Raw genomic sequence first — 21,420 nt, 5'->3', positions numbered from 1 at the left:
ATGCTTAATTTACTGAGCTTCCAATAAAGCAAAAATATTATTTTCTCATTATGTTTACAATGAACACACCCAAAGGATGTGACAAACTGTTAGAACTACAAAGAATGCTACAGGCACAACTACCAAACACTAACTGCTAACTTCAGTGTCCAATTTTATTAGTAATACAGTGCTAAAATATCCTGTATTAACTCTATCTAGTGGGAAAAAAAATCATTTCATCCATGCTTACTAATGCAGAATATTAAAAATATTTCAAACTGTATGATACTCACACTAATGGTAATTTTCACTTATTACTGCAATGCCTCGTTCAGCTGGAACAGCAGCAAGCTTTATTAATTATTACATTAACGTGAATCTTAAAGAGTATCAAAAGTTTTCTCACCAACACAAACAGACGTGATGACAAATAAGTGTTTCATTTTTATCCGTAACATTAATCCAAGTACAAGCTGGGACCCTCATACCAGAAGACAAAAACAAAAAGGCTTTTTATCTTGCAGCTTACATCACAAGCAGACCCCTTCCTTACACCCAGAATTCCATTAACTTGCCTGCAGCTTATAACGTGAAACACAGGCCAAAGCTAACTTGAGAGATATGATTCATAATCTGCCCCTGAGCAATCACACAGCAAAGCTATTTTATTAGTTATGAACACCAACTGAATAAGAAGCTGTAATTACATGCTAGTATTACAGAAGATACTAGTATTTTTCCCTACGTCCTGCCTCTCTGAGACTGTGTTATATTTTAAAAATTATGCAGCCCTCCTTGTGCCTTCCTACTATAAGGAGGCTGACACATGAAATTCTGTTCAAACAGGTACAAACTGTACAGCTGTTGGGAAAACAACATAACTAATGATAAAAAAGGTGAAGAATTAACACAAATTCAAACTGTTTCACTGGCCAATGATGTTCTCTTCCCTGAAACGAAGTCACTTACTGTCCCACAAGACTTAACAGGAATGGTTTGTAGAAAAAGATCTTTCAGAGATTTCATGATGAAAATGCAGAACTGACTTATGTGCTGTTATCTTTTTTCTCACCTAGCTCTCTGCACACAGCAGTAGAGAGAGAATTAATTCTCCAAGAAATGTTTCTGTACTGTAGAAGTAAAAGGAAATGAGAAGGACAGGCAAAAGAACAAGCTTAGTCTGGTGGTGTGTATGGACAGGTCTGCTCTAGTGCCGTTGGTCTCAAAACCACTGCAGGAAGAAATAATCAGTCCAACTGTAGACATTGACAACTACGTCTCAGACATGAGTGGAAAAAAAAAGTCTTAATTTACTTGACTGCACTTTCAAAATCTGCATTCTTGCCTCTGTGTGTGGGAACCACAGGAACCACAGTAATTGTCCTCCCCTTTACTTTCTCTCTACTGAGATTGTACAGTTACTCTCTTCCCTGTCTCCAGATCTGTTGTTTATTTATTACTGTGTCTAAGTTACTGTAATACAGGCTTGTTATTCAAACTTCTCCCAAACCTCCATGCTGAATGTACATGAAACAGTGCACGAGCAAGTTGCTCTCTACTCTTTCTGTCTTGGTTTTAAGCTACTCTGTTAAGGTACCTCCTTCAAAGAGGTCCAGAGACTTGCTTGACAGCGCAGCTACTTAATGTAAAAGCTTAAGATTTTTAGGCAATACAATCACTTAGTCAAAAGCTCTAGAAGGACAACAAACATTTTCTTTTAACAAACTTGAGAAATTTAAAAGGAGAAGTGTTTGAAAATGAACCAGGAAGCATGGTGAGAAAAACCAGAACTTCAGCTTCGCAGTATAAACTTCTTGATCACAAATGCTCTCCAAATGCCACACACAAGCACTGAACGTAGAGCATCTCTCTTTCAAATTCATATTCATTTCTGTTACGTATTTGCCTTGGGTTTTTAGTTACACCTGCATGGTATGCATTCAGTGACTCTCTTATAACATTACTTTAAAGACCCTAGAATTTAAAAAAGAATACCTTGAAAGTATGATCCAAGCGTAGTTTGGAAAGCAGCCTTTTCCTATTGTCATTCAGCATGCCATCAATTTTTCTCATATGAGGCAAAAGTAGCTCATCTAAAAGATAATTGAAAAAAGTAACAGTTGATTATTAAGAGAAACTTGGTAATATGAGCTCAAACTCATTTTAAAAGTTAGAGAAAACTGTTTGTTTGGTTTTTTTGATCAGCCCAATAAACTGGTCTAGATATTATGCAGCTTAATTGCTGACTGCGGTCCAGCTCCTTCTCTGACTTTTCTTTATTGAAAGGGAAAAATAAGACAGAGCAATAAAAAGAATAAATCTCAAAGATAACTTTAAACCATTTCCTAAATAATCTACTGTGCAATACAACTGGAAGGTTTATGAAGACGAAATACACATATATTTGACATACATTATTCCCTCTTACAAGAAATGACCCTGCTGGCATTTATAACAGAAGTATTTGGGCAAAGTGCTTGCTGATAGAAGTTACCTGATAAACAACTTTAAGATGAAAAATATACACCTGAACATAGGTACGTGGCCATAGATGAAAATTTACAGCTCAGTGTGGAGTCTTATTTATAGTCAATTTCTTTGCTTTTAGTGGGACTACTGACAGAAATCACAGGGTATAAATCTGTGAGGTAAGTGTACACTGATGCACAACCTGAGCAAACCAGGAAAGAGGAACCTATATATATATATATATATATTTTTTTTTTCTTCCAGGTAAACTGAATATTACGCAAATAAAAATCAACAGCTTCCAACTGAATAGGTGAAATGATCAGTCTTACAAGGACATTTAACTTCAAACATGAGTATTTTGTTAAATTCTAAGAAATAGAATAGTTTTTTCTATTTGTCTTCTGGAGTCCACGACAGTAGATAAATCCATCAGACATTTTCTTCTTAAAGGAAAAATGGAATAAATATATCTGTGATCAGAATTTCAAGGTTTCAGAGTTTGAAAAAATGACTTTTTATAGTATTAAGAATCATAACTACTTATTTATGAGGGTATTTCTTTATAAGAAAGCAAGCACATACCTGAAACATCATAGCTTCAAATAAATGTTTTGTAAGATCTTGAGACAATAACAAAGAGCTCAGTTCTGACAAGTGTAACACAGCAGAGCAGACAAAAAAGTATTTCTAAATTGCTTTGCTTCCTCACCGAGACAGCACGGATAGATACATTTATATAAGCATGCATATCTAACCTAACCTGAATTGAAACTGTATTATGTTAAACAGTAAATACCCAGCATAAATATGGCATGAAACCAAAATCAAAATAAAAAACACTGCAGTACCAAAGCCACCCTGAATCTCAGAAAAAGTGTTAGAAAATCCAAACTGCAAACAAATTGCAGTCATTTACATGAAATTATCTTCATGTTTTTAAACTTTTTTTTTTTAATTTGTTTTGCTTTTTAAAAACATTTGCCTTACTGATTAATAACCTTAAATTTTGATAAAAACATACAAATTTTAAACATACTGTACCATTGCTTTTTTCCAAGGCTTGCATTGTGTCTGGATCCAAAGCAATGCTAACAAGCAACTCCATATAGCTCTTAAAGGTCTCTTTCATAGCCCTTGTGTTCAAAAAGCGAGTAACAAAGGGAGCTGGAGGTACAAGCTCTGAAAAATTAATTGGAATACTGTGACTTATTTTTCTTAAGGATTCAGCAAATATCTGTGTTTTACAAAACTGAAGGCTTTCTCTCTCAAAACTTAAGTGACCCCTACTGGCATCCCAAGAGATTAAAACCCAATGCAGTCAGAAATAACAGCCAAACTATGCACATGTCAAAACAGTTATGACCAACAATGTACAAATGGTACATTTTGCTAGAATATGTATAACTACTGGCGACTATCAGCATGCAGATGATCATATTTTAGGGTATTTAGACACTTATTTTTATATTGTTGCAGATGAAAGCCTAGAGAAAAGGAATAATGAATAACTTCGGTCAAGCAAAGTGTGCTAAGCAGAGGTTTCATGTGAATGCAAGTGTACCCTAAGGCTGCAAAACTAAGTCACCCAGCAACAACAACAATTAAAGAGCACTAATGGCATTTAGAAGCCTGTGTACTACTGACACTCCCTCCTCCCCCCAAGATTTCTGCATTTCTACAGGTAGACTTCAGCTTTTAAATATGGCTAAGTCTGCTTGAAGCACGTTATTTTAAGCATGCAGCCTTCAGCAGAGGCACTGTTCCAGTGCATCGGCCATAACTCATCAATATTTAAAAGTCACAGAGCATGCTTTGGAAATAAGAGTAATACAGCGCATGGTTACTACACAGCGCAGCTTCAAACGTACAGAAAATAAACAAAAAAAAAAATGCAAAAAGCACTGTATGTCTGCGACCACAGGTAACCTCTCTAAACAGAGCACAATTCAAAAAAACCTTTCTGTTGTAGAGTAGTACTGCAAGCTCCATATCTCCAAGTTTTAAGACACTGTGAATGTCTGAAGAGCAAGTGTGCTCAGCTGGCTACATCTGAACAGCTGGCATTCAGAAAAGCAAGCAATGAAGCAGCCAGAAGTCAACTCCTTTTCCCTTCAGGGGTTTTCAAAAAACAACAGTAACATCTGAATTCTGCCTACATGTGCATCCAGACAGGCATCGCAGGCATGTTACTTTAAACTTAACATCAAGTTGCAATGGAAAATTAATGAAGAATATGATTATTGAGATGTAATCTAAAGTCAAATCAGCTTCTTCTGAAACCGAACCAATCTTAGAAAGCAAGCAGTAAGAACTTATTTAATTGATAAACTACAGTTGAGGTAACTTCTGCTGCACACATTAATTCATACATAAAAACAGTATCCTCACTCACCATCCTCATCGCTCTGTGCTTCTGGTGAAGAATCAGACTGGGAAGATGAAAACTCCTCTTTCCACTTTTTCCTTTTCTTTGGTGGTGGTTCAGCCTTTACCTTTGGCTGTTTAGCTTTGGGTTTCACAGAAGAGACTTTTGTTGCTGTTGGTTTTGGTGTTGGTGGATCAGGGGTTTTGTTGTTGCTACCACTAGGTTTGCAATGAATAGTCCTGCAATATTATGGACAAGATCTTTATCAAAAGAATTACCATACAAATTCTGATTTTAATAGAAGAGTGGTAGGCTTATTTAACCAGAAGATATTCCCTGTGGATTACATATACTTGTTTCACTGTCACAGGAATGGACAGGCACAGGGAGTACAAATTGCCCAATGTTAGTATTATCTATGAGCTACTGGAGCTAATATTAAAATTGACCATTTAATGAAAAAAAAAAATCAGACTTCATAGACTTGAAAAAATAATAGTACTTAATGAGCTTTGCTGACAAAGTGAATTTGGGATACTGTATCAACACAAAGATAAGCAAGTACGCCACCCAGGCAGAAACATAGGATCTTGAAGACTGCAGTAAAAAGACAGACTACTCTTCTCCTTTCTCTACCCAGCACTCAAACCAGGAAAACAAACGGGAAATTTAATATCATAAATACAAAGTTATATATATTTTAGAACCAACATGGATTTCTCACGACCTGAGAGCTCATCTCCTGGAAACAACAGAAGAAAAGTGTGACGTAGCCAGGTGCCAGGGAAGTATCAATGCAATGCAGTTTTGAGAACATGGGAGAAATACGTTTCTGGGAAGTGTTAAGCAAGATTCTTCATTCAAATGGGAAAGCAGTGAAGTGTACTACAGAAACAATGTTAGTATCTTCTGGGCTATTTGTGAGTAATTCTAGTCAAATCTCAGAAATGCAGATTCCAAACCGAAATGGGTGGAGGCAATAGATACTAGAATCATTAGAGGAATGGAAAAAGCCTGCCTTAGAAGAGAAAAATCTGAAGAGCTTGATTAATCCAGCTTAGTGAAACAAGAACCGAGATGGAATGTGACTGCTCTCCAGAAATATCATACAATAAGATATGCAGTAAGAACACCAGGGAAAGACAGAAAAAAAAGCCAAAGAAACATTATTGAAAAGAGAACGTATGGATAGCTAATCTTGGTCATGTTTTGGCTAAAAGACAGGATTGTTTCAGAGCACTAGAGGAACAGGTCCTGGAACAGACTTCTGTAGCCCAAAACAAAAAAAAGGGATCGTCAAAACTCCAGGTAATTTTAAGAAGATCATGATCATTTTACAAAATTGGTTATCTGATAGAAGTGCCTTCTCTAAGAGCACAGAACTGGAGCTCAAGACCCAGTCATTTCCTGAATGAAGAGTACTGTACTTTTTTTTTCTGTATTGTCCACTAACATCTGGCAAACGAAAATACCTGCATTACATTATAATTATTGAAAAGCCATATAAAGAGAAAAGCTTCAGATAGCATCTGAAGATGTGGGAAGATATAATGAGCTCAGCATTCGAGCATGAAAAGGTTTGTGTAATGCAGATTCTGTAATCCTTTGCAAATGCACAGTCAAATGCCAAAACAAAATGCAATAGCAAAGCTTTAGCAAGTGAGTGACAGTGAAAACACTCTCAGAAGGAAGGTGGCAGAGGAAATCCCAGAGGACTCTGATGGAGACGTGGTCATTCCATTTTGCAGGACCAGCACTGTATTTACTAGAATCATCAAAACCATAACTGTTTGCTTTACGTACTTCACCTGGCTTTCCAAAAAGGCATTTTTATTTGGTGGTTTAAAAGCAGTACTACCAGAATATTGATTTCAGGGCATGGATATGGAATTATGAGGGATGATTTACTGAGATAAGGCTTTTGGAGTGGGCTAACAGGTAGGGAAGGTACAGTAAGAAAATTAAATATATCCTCACTGTGCAAGAGCATAAATGTCAAGGGAAAGCATCATTGTAACAACCAATTTCGACAATGAACTTCTGTTTTTAAATTACGTTTCCAGGCTTGAGAACAAAACCTAACCTGCAAAAAGCATGGAATGGGAGAAAACAACATCAAAAAAAAAAATCTTTATGCCTGTAGGCTTCTATCCACATACTGAATAACAGTGCAAAAGAGCACAAAAAGACACACACAGCATGTGGAGCCCTAGAATCTCTGAAATGAATAATTATTGCAGTCCACTGATTCCAGGTAAAGAATTGTCTTGATCTGATAGTAATTTATATCTCATTTCTTATAACAAAACACAGTTTTGCATTTCCAACTGAAAGATGAATTAATGTAGCACTGAGTTCTGAGTCTTGTTTATTAAAATAGGTACGTTCTTAATACAAAAACTATATGACAAAATGAAAAACAAACTGAAATACAATACCTTGCTGACTGTACAGGCTTGCTTCGTGGTTTTTTTGAACAGACTCTGACATATTCCTTCTTGTTTGCATTTTCAATGAACTTCACATAGACTCGTTTGTATTTTGTTTTTGCATCCCCAAAATACCCAAGATACTAGAAAAAAAATATGATTTAATATACAAGGTGCTTCTGTTAAGTAGAATTATTTAGTTTAACAATTTAAATAGTAAAGAAAAACGTTTAAAAGTCTGTTAATATACAAAGATGACCTATTCTATAGCAGTTATAACCTAAGAGGGATTCCCCAACAGATTTCCAAATAATGCTTAAAACAAGAAAATAAGTCAAGAAGTACTTTGGGCATTAATTTTCTCCCTTTATTTAACACACCACACTTCCACATGTTACTGCAAAAAGATTACCTCTGACAAATGGCTGCCTCTTGAAATGCTATCCTATAGTATCCTTCCCACAGTGGAAAGCAGTTGATTCACAAGCCTGCTCCCATTTACTTTATTCCAGTTGAAAAAACTTGTTCCTTTACCCAGACTGAGTGATACGAAAGAACCCATGCTGGAAAGCCAAGAATCTACCCTTAATATATTTAGAAAGAACTTTAGAGTAGGAGGAAATCAAACTTTTTTTTTTCTTGCAAGAATGCTATGCCAGAATCACGTTTTAATTTCTTTCTCAGCCTTCCATTAAGTAAATTAGTTGCCATGAAGCCTCATGAGGAATTTTTTGACTCACACTGTTAGTAGCAGCAAACTCTCTCTGTCCATCTCGCACTTCAGGAACAAACTTTTGCAATAAGGCCTTCTGTACTTTCCAAATAGCTGGAGGCTCCTTTCCGGTTTGCAAAGCAACCTGTAAGAACAGAAGATTATTTGCCTATAATGGTGCTTGTTTTTCTCCCAGATGTGTGTTTGTGCATTCTACTTTTTTTAACAAGTTACCCAGAAATAAAATAGAAACAGGTCATTCAAATTCCAAGTCCTTAGTTAATGGATGTAATTTACATTAAGACAGCATTACATGAACTACAATAAGCGTTAAGAGCCACAAATATTACCTTCAGAGGAATGAAGCTGTGCCAACAAGCTTCACCTCTGCTGCAATGTCAGAACTACAGCACCACGCAACCAAGCCACAAAACGGTATTTTTCAAAATGACACTTTCCCTATATATATATATATATTTTTTTTTTAATCGTTTTACTTATTTTTTTGGGGTAACACAAATGTAAGAATCACAACAAGCAGCAGAAAAAGCTTGTAGGTTCCTTGAGATTCTGTGGCAGAAGTCCACACTACCTGTGAAATAACAGCATGATGCTTACAGTAAGGTGAAAAAGGCGAGTTCCGCTCAAATTAGTGTACCAGAGTTTATACTTTTTGTTCAACTTTAACTGTAAAAAAAGTTTGGATTTTTTTTTTTAATTCAAATAGTTTAAGAAATAAATTATGTTAAAAACAGATTTGTAATTATTACCTCGAAAAAGAGTTCTCTATAAATCCTACGTGCAAACTACCAACTTAAAAACTTTCTTTTTGTAAAACAATCGAGTACAGATGCTTTCTCCAAGGAGTGTTTAAATAACTGAAGAAATATATACTACAAAGATTAAAATTCAAAATCTCATAACAGTATTTGCATAGTTTTATAAATGACAAGGGAATGTTTTATTTTAGAGCTGGTAACACTCATGTGATAAAGCTACATGAATTAATTTAAAGCTTAAGCTCAAGAGGATGAACACAGACAAATAATGAAGAGTATCAGAAATTGAAAATAAAAGTACTGCTAGATATGATAGGAGCACAAGAATAGGCACACATGCACTAGAATTTGAGATAGAGACCCCAAGAAATAAAAGTCAAGGACAACACAGAACCTTTCCATAAACTCAAAAGAGCTGTACGGGTTCCATATGGAAGTCATTTCTGATTAGAACAGCAAATAACCTCCTCCAAAAAAAAAAAAAAGAAAAAAAAGACAATTCCAAGACCATCTGCAAAAATCCAAGAGCCATTTCTTCAATACCATACTCCTGAGAACCTACTACTATCTTCAAATAATAAATAAATAAATAAATGGAACTCCAAGTTCTAACAGAAGTTACCAGGACAGAGATTTACATTATTATACATACACCTTATAAAATGGATCAAGTACATTCAAAACATACTCATAACCCACATCAGAAAGACACCTTTGAAGTAGCTTGGCAGCAAATAGAGCAGAAAACCAATCCGTAGCCTTTCCACCTTCAGCAGTTTTTTGAGGATAAGTCATGGAGCTCTTTTGCTGTGTTTTTGTTTGATTTTTGTTTTACACTCAACTTAAGCATTGAGATTACCTTTAGTGTCTCTATATCTTCAATCTTCACTACAAATTCATCACGTTCTCTGTACATGCCCTCTCCTCCACTGTCCGTATTCTCCTCATCAGTACTTCCTTCTATTGCAACGGTTGACTGTATTTTTGCTAATTGGTCTGAAGTCCCAGCATCCTGTTGAGCTACTTTTAAGGGGTCGGCTGAACTCATTTTCTCCTGCATACTGACTACAGGAGCCGTCATCTGCGGTGATTCCTGCTTTATAACAGCAGTAGTGGCAGCAGCATTAACAACCGCCACTTTTTCAGCTTCTGAAGTAAAAAAAAAAAAAAAAAACCAACAAATTTTAGTTAGATTTAGTTATCAAGGATTAGCAACATAAGATGAGAACTATTTTTTTTTCTTTTACAATCCCTATAAAAAGCAAATTCTCTGAAATCACTTGTTTTAAGAGTTAAATGGGAGCTTTACCTTGGTCACAACATTAACAAAATCAAAATACTGTACACGTCTGTTTGTATTTAACTTGAGCCCTTTACCATCTAGAAACGACAACAATGAATGCCTCAGAAAACAGTTTTATAGTTAACAGACACGTTCAACAGGAATACTGCTGTGCATTGTGTAACCATACAAATACAATAGTAAAAAACTTATAACACTGAATCTTGTTTCCAGTCTGCTGACAGGTAAAGACTTCATAAATTGAATTAAAGAAAGAGAAAGATGAATGAAACATGAGAACATTTGCTCTATGACTTTTGGACATTTGTCATTTATATCTGGTAGTAAAGCAACTGGAAGTTTCAGATTGGGATTAAAATATCCTAATAATTTTTATAATTAACAGTGGTGAGAAATGAGAACTGAGATGAAACAAATAAGGGAATTCTTCTGTATGCACCAGAGCCAAAGGAAACTCCAAGCTTTCAAAATAATTATTCTTTCCCCCTGGAAAAAAATAGAATCCTTTTAGGTATTACTTTATACTCTTTCATACAGTTTATATACATTATATTTATTTTTATACATTTTAACATTGTTTTTACATTGACTTGATATTCTAAATATTAAATTAAATACGCTATAGGGTAATTATTCATATTGCTTAGAAAACTGGCTTCAAATTTAAGATAGCCATTTTGAAGTGTAACAACTATTGTTAGCTGATGATTTAATTGTTGAAAAACAGAAAATTTAATTGTTGAAAAACAGAAAAAAGATGCAACCTTTTGATAAAAATAATCCAAAAAATAAATATCAAATGAACGTGTCAATACAAAAATTACATACCCCACGTGAAGATTCATTAAAGCAACTCAAGCAAAATTGTTAAGCAATTAAAGACTTTTTTCTGGATATATAACATCACATTATTATACATATGCTATTTTTATTTGTTCACCAAAGACTATAACAGCCTTAATTAGATATAGTCCTATTAGTTCTCCAAGTAATATTTACATGTTCTTCAGAACAGTAGATAAATGTACATACACTACTTCATACTAACCACAAGTAACTTAAGTATGGATTACTTGTGGGTAGTATTATGTGCAAAAACAGACAGGAGAGGGAATTACCAGAAAATCTGCAAAAACACTAGCATGTAGGAAAGAAGCCATTATTAAGCATGTTGTATTTTGTACAGTCTTGTATTTTGTACAGTTTTGTACAGAAAGGCGAGTTAATGAAGCTGCTGGTGGAAGTATTACATCCTTATGAACAATAAAGAAGACACAATAATATTGTAGACACAACAACAGCAATAACTTTGAAATATTTCCTTCGGAAGCTGTACACAGAACATGATTTATTAAAGTTAACATATTCAGAAAGAGAGGCTCAAACCATAGCACTGTCCACATTTTGGCTTTCTAGGGGGAAAAAATGTTGCTTTCTTGTTTAAAACTCTTATTACATTGCAAGGTTCTCTCTTGGATGTATTAGTACACTTGTGTGATCAACTAGGTAGTTTTTAATTGCCCACCAAAGAAAACTGATGTCGCTGAAAACATCTCTTCAGGCAAAAATATGCTGTATGCCAAATACTTCAAAAAACAAAGCAACATCAGCTAAAAGCTATGAACACTGAAAACATATTACATCTGTGCTGTATGACACAAGTGAAACTGAAAAGCCAAATACATCAAAAACCAGCTAGCACTGTCATCAGTGGTTGCTGCCTGTCCTCCTGCCCAGAACAACCCTTCCCAGCTTTTGTTCTTTCGTTAGCAGTATCTCAACACGAGGGCACAATGCTCCTCACAAATACTGCTGAAATCAAAGCCAAGCGGTTCCCATCTTGGTCATGGCTAGCTAAACTAGCGCTTAGTTTACAAGCATAACAATTGCTTTCACAATTGCTTTTACAAACATATTCTGGGCAGCTCCAGCATCACAGAAAGCACACACTTATCTCCACCCAGGAGGAAGTTAGCAATTGCTGATGGCAATTATTAACATGTTCTCTTGCTAGAATTCTTTGAAAACTGATTTAAAACCACTGGACATGGTGGTTTGTTGAGGTTTAGGGATGACAACCATACATCACATTCTAAACCAGAGAAGAGAACAGACACATCGTTCCAAGCCCGAGCTAAAGTCATTTTTCAGCATTAGAAGAGTCCTGTCCAAGCAGCATGAAAAAGTTTACGTACGCGTTTTCCAACTGTAGACAACACTAGTTTAGTTCATACTCGGCACAACTTTTGAACAGACCTCTTAATTATGGCTGGATTAAAAACAAAGCAAATCAAGACCTTTACCTGAATTAACGAAAGCTAAAATATTTCCGTTTTCCCCCCCATCAGCTACACAACTCTCCAGCGTATGCGCTCACATGAACTGTTTTACCTGATTTGTTCTTTCTGTCAGAAGTATCATCAAGGGCTGACAATGCAGTGGAGATGCTCTTCTGCAGATCGTGGTTCCCCCCCACCGAATCATCTTCATCAGAAGAAAACGAAGGCAACGTTTCCAAATTCTTCTTGAGTTCCTCATCAACTTTTTTGGTTGGACTTTCCGCACTGACCTCGGCAGCTACAGGTGCTGCTGCTGGCTGAGGCTTTGTGGAGGGTTGTAGACAAGGGCCGCGAACTATTTGGGTAACTGGTCGCCTAGTCCTGTTTGGCATTCGTACAGCTGGAGCTGAAAACTGTTGCCTAGGCCCAGACTTCAGAAAGTCTAAAAAAGATGCGATAAATCCTGTTTTGACTTCGGGTTGCTTTTCTTCAACTTCTTTAATTTTTTGCCTCATTCTTTCCTGATGTTGGTAAGTATCGTAACAACTTTCAGAAACAGGAGAAGAGTACATCAAACACGAGTCATTTCCTCTTGAATTTTGACGTTTACACTGTCCGCTCCTTTTGTTCTGTTTCTGAATTGCACTGTCATCTTCTGCAGCATTTTTGTTTTGGCTTTTTCCTTTGCTTTTCTTCTTCTGAAGGTTCCCGAGAGTTAAGTCTTGGCATTCTTCTTCAGTTCTACTAATAGGTCCATCTCCGCTTGGGGCCACAGGCAGTGGCTGCAATGAATTAACCTTTGACTGGTTACCTGCTACTGTACCATCATCACCACCACCCACATTAAAATCATTCTCTGAAGCAGCACTTTCTTCACTTAGACTCTTACCACTAGAAACAAAATCTGCCTCTCTTGCATTTAGTGTACCATCAGCAGGAACATCATTATCTTCCTCAGATTCGTGGCTAATGCTAGACTGTTTCTTCACTGGAACAGCACCTTGTTCTTGATCCTCTTGACCAGGACCGAGAGCAGGAGAGGTCATTCTTGTCGGTACATTTTGATCAGAAGTTTCAATGTGTTGTTGATCGAGGTTCACAGGTTTTGCCTTTATTGCTGACACCGGTGTAAGATTTATAGTGATTTGGCCTCCATTCAGAGAAATATTATTTATGCTTGCTGGCTTTCCAACTGGAGAGGCACTGAAAGCAGAAGACACGTGTCTTACATCCATTGATCGGAACTGCGTTTTAGACTCCTCACTGCTTTCAACAGACTGGATTTCTTCTTCGTTAGATGCTGATTTGGCAAAGTCAGATGGTGTCACTCCACAGGCTGCCGCCGTTGCTGCTAAGATATCATCTACATTGGATAATATATTCCTCTCGTCACTGAGAAGCATAGATTCTGGGAAACATATCGAACTAAGAGAAACAAACTGATTTTTTGAATCGTGTTGATTTGTCTGGGTAAAATGATCTTTTGTCGTCAAATGTTGCTGTAGTGGTTTTGAGGGCTCAGAAATGTCCATTTTCATTACTTCTGAGTTCTGAGTGTGAAGCTGCTGCTGAGAATGACCTCCATTACTTTGAATAATATGGCCATCCATCTGAAGGAACGGATGCGTCACCTGCTGAGGACTCTGTATTCTTTGCACTTGTGGTGATGCTTTTGCTTGTCCTAAACCTGACTGCAGTATTGACTGATGAAGAATCTGCAAGTCACAGGTCGACTCCAGAAGTACCTGTGCACTGGGCAAACACAGCTGATGACCGTGCCTTAAAGCATGAGGTTGAACCTGTGGTGGCGTGCTAATGACTTGGCCTTGCTGTTCATGACCTTTATTTTCATGTACCTTATGCATAAGAGAATGTTGCTGGTTTAGTTCTTTAGGACTCACGTTTACTTGTGTCGTTTGCATTAAGTTCGCTGTTTTTTTAATGTCATGGCTTAAGCTCGTGATATGGCCAATGTGCTGGGAAAGCTGTTCCACGGTATTAACCATTCTTTCGTCTTTTTTTGCTCCTTGAAGAGCAAGTCCAACAACTTGATCTTCAAGACGAGAGTTACTTCTGATTACGCTTTGAGAGTATCTGTCATCTGCTTTTGAGACCCTATAGGATCCGTCCTGAGCATTGATTTCATCATCAGTTAGCCTTTGGGTGGAGGATTCAAGAGAAGCCTGCTGTTGCAATGCCTGCATGTCCTGCATTGACAGCTCTTCCTCTTGTTTTGACGAAGCATACAAGTTAGAGTCAGATTTCCTTTTTACGTACGACTTTGTTTCTGAGGAAGGCCTGTTGTTCTGCAGCGTCTGTGAATGAGCCGGGGATGCAAAAGGAGGAGACTGCACAGATGGCAAAAATTTCTGAGACTGTGGCGGGGAGGATTCCTGTGACTGAGAGTTCTGAGAAGAATGTAAAGAAATATAGCTCTGATTAGGACTTGAGCCCGGAAGAGTCTGTATCCGAGGAGACGCAGAAAAAGGAAGAGAAGGCGATGTTAACGTTAAAGACTGCCCTGAAGAATAGCTCTCTGAAGGACTAACAGCTGATAAAACTTGTGATTGAGATGAAAAGCTAACTTGGGATTGGCTAACTGGAGATAAACCCTGAGAGTGACTAGAAGAGTAGCTCTGAGATTGGCTGACCGAAGAAAGTTCCCTTGTTTGCCCAGAGTAGTTCTCATTTGGAACTGACGTCAATACTTGTTCGTCTGAGGAGTAACTTAGAGTTTGACTATCAGAAGTAATGGTTTGCGACTGCCCAGAGAAAGTCAACGTTTTGTACAAGGAGGGCAGCTTCTCGATCTTGCTAGATGAGAAATCCTGTGAGTGACTGACGGGTGACACATTCTGAGACTGGGAAGAAACGTAATTTTGGGACTGGCTGACTGACAGGAGACTTGGGAGCTGTGCTGTAGAATAGATCTGTGCTTGGCCTGTAATGACAGAACTCTGGTTCTGTGCAGTTTTGGCATAGCTTTGCGTCTGCACAGTGGGAGCTACGCTTTGAGGTTTGGGGGTCTTCGTTGACCTTGGAGGCTGCTTCGTGGAACAGTTTTTCACTTTTGCTGTGGAAGCAGGTGGAAAACCAAGTGATGGAATTGCAGATGTGTAAGACTGAGCAAGTTCCACCGTGACTTGAGAAGTCTTCTGCTGTGGTCCTCCATTGCTCACCTGAGTAACATCTCCAACTGGACTGCAGGATAATGCTGAGTGCCTAGATGTATCCTGAAAATTAACTCCACTTGTACTCGTTAAATAGCTGTGTAAGGAATGCTGTGAAACAGTCAGTTGAGCCTGAACAGACTGAGTACTTGAAGGCCGCTGATGGTGTTTAATAACACTACATTCTCGCTGAAGTGCTCTATCAATAGAAGCAGTGGAACCGGTAAAGACAGATGTGCTATACGCCTGAGAAACCTGCTGAGTTCCTCCAATGGTTGAAGGCAACAAACTAAACTGAGGTTGCAAAAGATGGGGTGCAGATTCTTGAGCAGAACGATACGTTGACGACTGAGGCGGTATACTGGTACTTAACACAGAACTGCCCAGGCGCTCAAATGTCAAAGCAGTTGGAACAGTGCCTTGTGACGTTTTAATCTGTAATAGAGGATCATGAGTAGTTAAGAGGCCATTCGATGTAGCACTGAAAGTAGTATCTTGAAGAGTAAGAGAAGGGGTAGTAGCAAAGTTTCTACTGCTGAAAGTGTTGGGATGCTGATATGCTGATAAAGCAGATGTTGGTGGAAACGTTCCAGAGGTTGGCAGTGCTCCAGTAACGAATAGTTCTGTGGCTGTTGAGGAATGCATACCTGGAAGAGAAAAAAAAAAATAAACATAAAGGGAAAAAGAACATAAGGGAGCTTTACAAGTTGCAACACTGAATTTCTGTGACTTATTTTATATTAAGCTCTTCCAGCATCTATCAGTATAACCTCCTTTAGAATCAACACACTCCTCAGCAAAAGGAGGCACTCATTGCGGATGCTTTTCCCGCTGGAAGTACAGTGCTGCAAGAATTCAAAATTCTACACCTCCAGCAAGCTGCTGAGGGAAAATAACTCACACCCTTATGATGCAAATTTTGCATTAAAAAGTCATACAAGACTAATTCTACTTTGAAACCAAAGGCTCTGTATTGGTTTTTATTTGAATTTAGAAAGAATTACTAGTAAGGGAAAACTGATCAATAGCTTTAGATTCTTTAATTATACTGTAAAAAGGCAAAATTACGAAATAAAAATTCTAATAATTAGAAGAGCAATTTCATCTCCTGCATTTACCCTCACCAATACTTGTGTAACTCACTTTTTATGAAACAGCATTTCAGAGCATACGATGAAATAGCTGAATTTAATTCTCAAAAGGAAGGCTTTAACTTAGAATACAAAAAAAATAAATATATGATTTACATGTTTTCTTAAGTGAAATACCATAGTTTGAAATACCCTCAGACAGCAATTATCTACACAATACAACAACTATCCAACTCAAACATATAATCTTATTTGCACCCAGACATTGCTATCACATCCCTACTTAAACAGCATTTATTAATAGAATATACTACTGCAACTGAGATAAGTTTGTGAAACTCCTTTGCAAACTTTGAGGCTCACTGCAGCGATCCATATTTTTCAGGGTTTTTCACCCTGAGGCTTACAGGAACTGGTAAAGTTTATGTACTATTTCTGAAGTCTATGAAAGTAAATGAAGACAAATTTATTCTCAGAGAGGCTTGAATTTCCTGTAAAGGAAAATGAAAAGGAATCAGTTTCCCCTAAAAAAGTTACAAGGATAGGCAAAGCAAAAAAGAAATAAAATCACTGGTACAAACTGTCAGTAAATAAGGCTTGTTTTGAGACATATCTCAGTAATATGTTCAATTTTCACTTTAAAAATACATAAAGTCCTTCTGCAACTTAATCACAAAATGACTTTGGAAGTGTCAGATGAAACTGCCAAAGAAAGTCTTTGTTCAACCCTTTCAGTTCAAGACATATACTGATACGAAGAGATATGATACTGAAGGAATGCCACAGTATTTTTCACAAGTCAACAATAAGGCCTTTCTGAGTAAGAAAGCATAAGCAGTGTTTTAATTCCTCTTTTCCTATTCTAAAAAAACTGCAACATCATGTACAATTGGGTTCCTTTTTACTGATAGCTAACACTAACACAAAGGTAGGGGCATTCAGAGGGAAAAGAAGGGGAACAATTTATGCCTATTTTAGCTGTGGATGTTCAGTTCTCATCTAAGCCCTTCCTACTACACAGTTAATTTCTCAACACCAGACAAGTCACACTGGTATGGCAGAACTGCTGGGTTTTACGTTTGAGTTTTATAGAGCAACAGACAAAAGCATGGGGAAGGTGTACATGCAACAGCCTCCCCTGCTTCCCTATGGAATCAGAACATGGATAACACATCACACATATCCAAGGAAGACTTGGTAGGACAACACAACAACCATGTTGTTCCTCCTCCCTACCCCCAACCCAAAAAAAAAAAAAAGCCATTGCAGGGTTTGGAGAAAAACCCAAAGTCTATAATCCATCTCAAGAATGACACCTTGAAAACCAAAGAGTACTTGTTTTCCCTCATCAAAAATCTTCATAGAAGAGAAAGTTTTCAAAAGATACTTGAGAGGACTATAGAACACAAAATCAAAAAAACAAAAAACAGTAAAAGCATGAAAGGACAATAGAGAGCTCAGAGAACTGATGGTATTGAAAATGGGCTTACTGATGAGTTCTTAGTAATGAGTACTGAGAAGTCTCAATCACTGGTATCAACACCAAACCCGACCCACAGCACGTCTCCCCATTCTTCACAATTCACTGCGACAGGCAGGCTGCAATGAGGAAAATGCTAGGATGAAGAGAAAAAAGGTTTCTTCCCAGCTGACAATCTGATGTGAGGATGGCTCATCACAATTCTTAAACACCCCTGGTTATGAAGGTTTTTGACAGCCTAGTAGCATCTTCACCTGTGTTCCCACATATCTGCTCTTATCCATGGTGAACAAAAAGCCACATGCTGTCTTCTCAACTTTTTGTGCAGTTTTTTCTTCAAGGAACGCAGCTGCACATCGCACTTAACACACCAAGTGCAAGTCATCAATAAAAGGACTGTCCAATACTTCCCTCTTCCTGCCGTACACCTCCTCCCCTAAATCAGGGCTAGCCCTCGTACAGCTGCACAGAGAGGCAGATCAGCTTGCTGATACAGTGGAAAAATAACCCACTAAAGGAAAAAAAAAATAAAAAAAGAGCGCTTTCTGTCAGATCAGTGAATAGATCTGATTCACTGCACAGCCACACAATCACTGCATAAGATTAAGCACAACTCCATGCTACCACAGATGCAGTAGCAACACTTATCTTGGTGTGGCTGTCTACAGAAAGCTCAAAATATGCAAAATTTCCTGCTCTGCACAGAAGGCTTGACAGATGGGGAAGTTTACAGAAGGCAGTCAGTCTGCCACAGAAGATGGCATGTTTGTTTATTTGTGAATTAAACCACTGATTTCAATGCACCTCAGACCCTCTTTTTGAGAGCACCTTGCTTATTACTTGTGTACAAAGGGACTAGAGCTATCCACAGCCTTTTAGTAGTACTATCACAGAAGAACTACAAGGGACAGAGTTTGAGAACGAAGCATCTGCTGGGGTATACAGGTACTCTACGTGAATATGCTTATGGTGTCAGTGAGACTAATTCCAAACAGAAAGATGGAGAATAAATTTGACTAGTTAGATTATATCCTGTACAACTAAACCCTTTTTCAACAATTAGAACTTCTGCTTAGAGATTAATATAATTTCATTGATTTTTAGACTTTAAATAACAAGATGGGAAAGAAGCAGAAGACACAGCCTTTTCCGGTAGGATATTTTTGTTTCAAATACTCTCAAACATTCAATTACAGTCATCAGAGAATTTTATTGCATGAGAAACTTTTCACCTGTCTGCCAGGAAGGAGCCCTGAATTGTGGCAAAAGGGTAGATCCTGAAGAGACTGCCTGAGCGGTACGAGACTCGATCGCAGAGAGAAAATTCATAACTGAAGTTTCCTTAGTGTTACTTCCAGAGGTGTGCATACTGGTATCAAATATTCCTGACAGACCTAGATGGGGGTGAAGGGAATTAAACAAAACAATTAGACAATTCAGATAAACATCTCACAAAAAGCTCAAATAACAAGGATGTACAATCATAATCCACTAAAAATAATAAAAAAAAAAAAAAAAACACAACACTTTGAAACATCAGCCACATTATTAAAGTGCATGAATTCTTTACCATTTTAACTGTTTCTCAGAGTTGCATCTTTAAAATGGAATTTGAAGATACATTTTAAAATGTAATTTTAAAAAAGTCTGTCAAATGTGATGCTCTGAAACAATGTTCAGGTAAATTAGTACAAATTCTCCCTTCATCTGAAGATTCACCACTCCACATGAACTACTTAAACATTCGGAATTTTCTCTGAAAACTGTTCAACTTCCTTGTACCAATCTTTTTCTCCTCTGAACACTGGTAGCAGTTTGGACTTCTCTGCGGGACTGGCTCAACAAACAGGGTTGGGGTTGCATTCCTTGTTTCAACACCTGTTGCCCTTCCTTCAGTGGCTGGATGGGAAGCACTGCACAGGGGGCAGAGTTTTGAGCAGCTAGCATTACATCAACGCTGCAGGGTCTGCACCTTGAAACTTTCCCCACAATTCCAACCCTCTGTCATGCTGATCAAGGCCTTGGCCAAGAGGGGCAAATACCTGACAGCTTATGACCCCAAATATCTTTCCCTTGGAAAGGGGGTTTCAAAGTGAGGAGGAAGAGGTCACTCTGTCTTCTGCGTACGTGGAGACAGGATGTCACCAGGATCACAGACTTATACAGATCTAAGATAGCCTATAGGACCTGTTACTATATTCAGGGTAAATTTTAGCTTTTCCCCCCAGCACTAAACCTTAATTTGCACACGTACATACTAGCAACACTATGTTCCGACTTGCATTATTTTTTTCTGTTTGCTTTAGTCTGAAAGAGTTGGCATCATTTCTGCAGCTGGCTTTGAGGCATACTTCAACGTTTTGCCCATGTGCAGAGGCCATAATCCAAAAAGCTGTATTTTAAAGAACAAAAACGCAAGAGTTGAAGAAGTAACAGTAAGTTATAGAGCATAACTGCCTCTTATATTTTCCTTTCCACTCACGACTTTTTTTTTTGAACTAGCAACTGATTGTTAGCTATCTAGTACAACGTCAGCTTTCCTCATACCACTTTCCACCATCTGCATAACAAACACCCTCTGATTAGAAAATTCATCATCTTGAAACTAAGTTATGCAACAGCTTTTTTTTTTTTAAGCTATTCAAGCTGAAATCTCATAATATAGACAGTTACCAGTAGGATGGTGTGTAGTAGAGTATCCAGGAAGCTGATGAGAAGCTGTGTATGTCTGTCTGTGAAGAAGATCTGTTTCTGAATGTGATGGATGTCCTCCTCCATAGCTTAAGCTAAGGAAGAAATTAAACATTATGATCAAAAACTTGCAGCTGTAGACAACTACGAAATCCCAACAACTAGCCAAAAAGGTGCAGAAATAAAATGCAAGCCCCAAATCTGACAGACGTGGTTGTGCTAGAACACTACTATGAATGTTAAGCAGTTAAAAAAAAGCACTACAGAACCTGATAAGACAAAGTGTGTGTGTGTGTATGGGGGGGGGATCAATCACGGAAAAGCTTACAGAGGACTAATTCAGACAAAGGAAGGTTTTCTAGTTCAGCTCTCAACCACTGGATGGACGCTTCCTGTGATGATTTACCGATGTAAAGATACGCAAGGCTGATGACTACAAATACATGCCCATTTTAACACTTCCAGTTTTCATTTCATTTAAACTTACAGGATCACATTTAGTACAAAGGCTGAAAGGACTGTGAAGCTGCAGGAGCAATTTTGTATTTCTTTTTTTGAGATTTTGTTAATTTCAGCATGATTCTACCAAAACTGACAAGAGCACAAGGGACAGATCTCAGTCTTGAAACCTCCTAGCATTAAAAATAAGTTAATGATCTACTGTTTT

The 21,420-nt window shown here is 37.6% G+C and overlaps 1 protein-coding gene across 1 annotated transcript in view; it reads right to left on the bottom strand.

Annotated features, from left to right (window-relative positions):
- QSER1 (glutamine and serine rich 1) overlaps positions 1 to 21,420 on the bottom strand; it is a 43,690-nt gene that overhangs the window by 7,741 nt on the left and 14,529 nt on the right. The window contains exons 2-10 of the mRNA XM_032187692.1: positions 20,736 to 20,848; positions 19,295 to 19,456; positions 12,434 to 16,138; positions 9,599 to 9,888; positions 7,989 to 8,105; positions 7,258 to 7,391; positions 4,847 to 5,058; positions 3,496 to 3,633; positions 1,978 to 2,075 (exon numbers count right to left, since the gene is read on the bottom strand). Of these exons, the coding sequence (XP_032043583.1) occupies positions 1,978 to 2,075; positions 3,496 to 3,633; positions 4,847 to 5,058; positions 7,258 to 7,391; positions 7,989 to 8,105; positions 9,599 to 9,888; positions 12,434 to 16,138; positions 19,295 to 19,456; positions 20,736 to 20,848 (4,969 nt within the window). The remainder of the gene's footprint in view (positions 1 to 1,977; positions 2,076 to 3,495; positions 3,634 to 4,846; positions 5,059 to 7,257; positions 7,392 to 7,988; positions 8,106 to 9,598; positions 9,889 to 12,433; positions 16,139 to 19,294; positions 19,457 to 20,735; positions 20,849 to 21,420) is intronic.

This window comes from Aythya fuligula, chromosome 5 (assembly GCF_009819795.1).
Source record: "Aythya fuligula isolate bAytFul2 chromosome 5, bAytFul2.pri, whole genome shotgun sequence".
NCBI lineage: Eukaryota > Metazoa > Chordata > Aves > Anseriformes > Anatidae > Aythya > Aythya fuligula.
The sequence above is the reverse complement of the archived record's forward strand: the minus strand, read 5'-3'. Positions and strand labels throughout refer to the sequence as shown.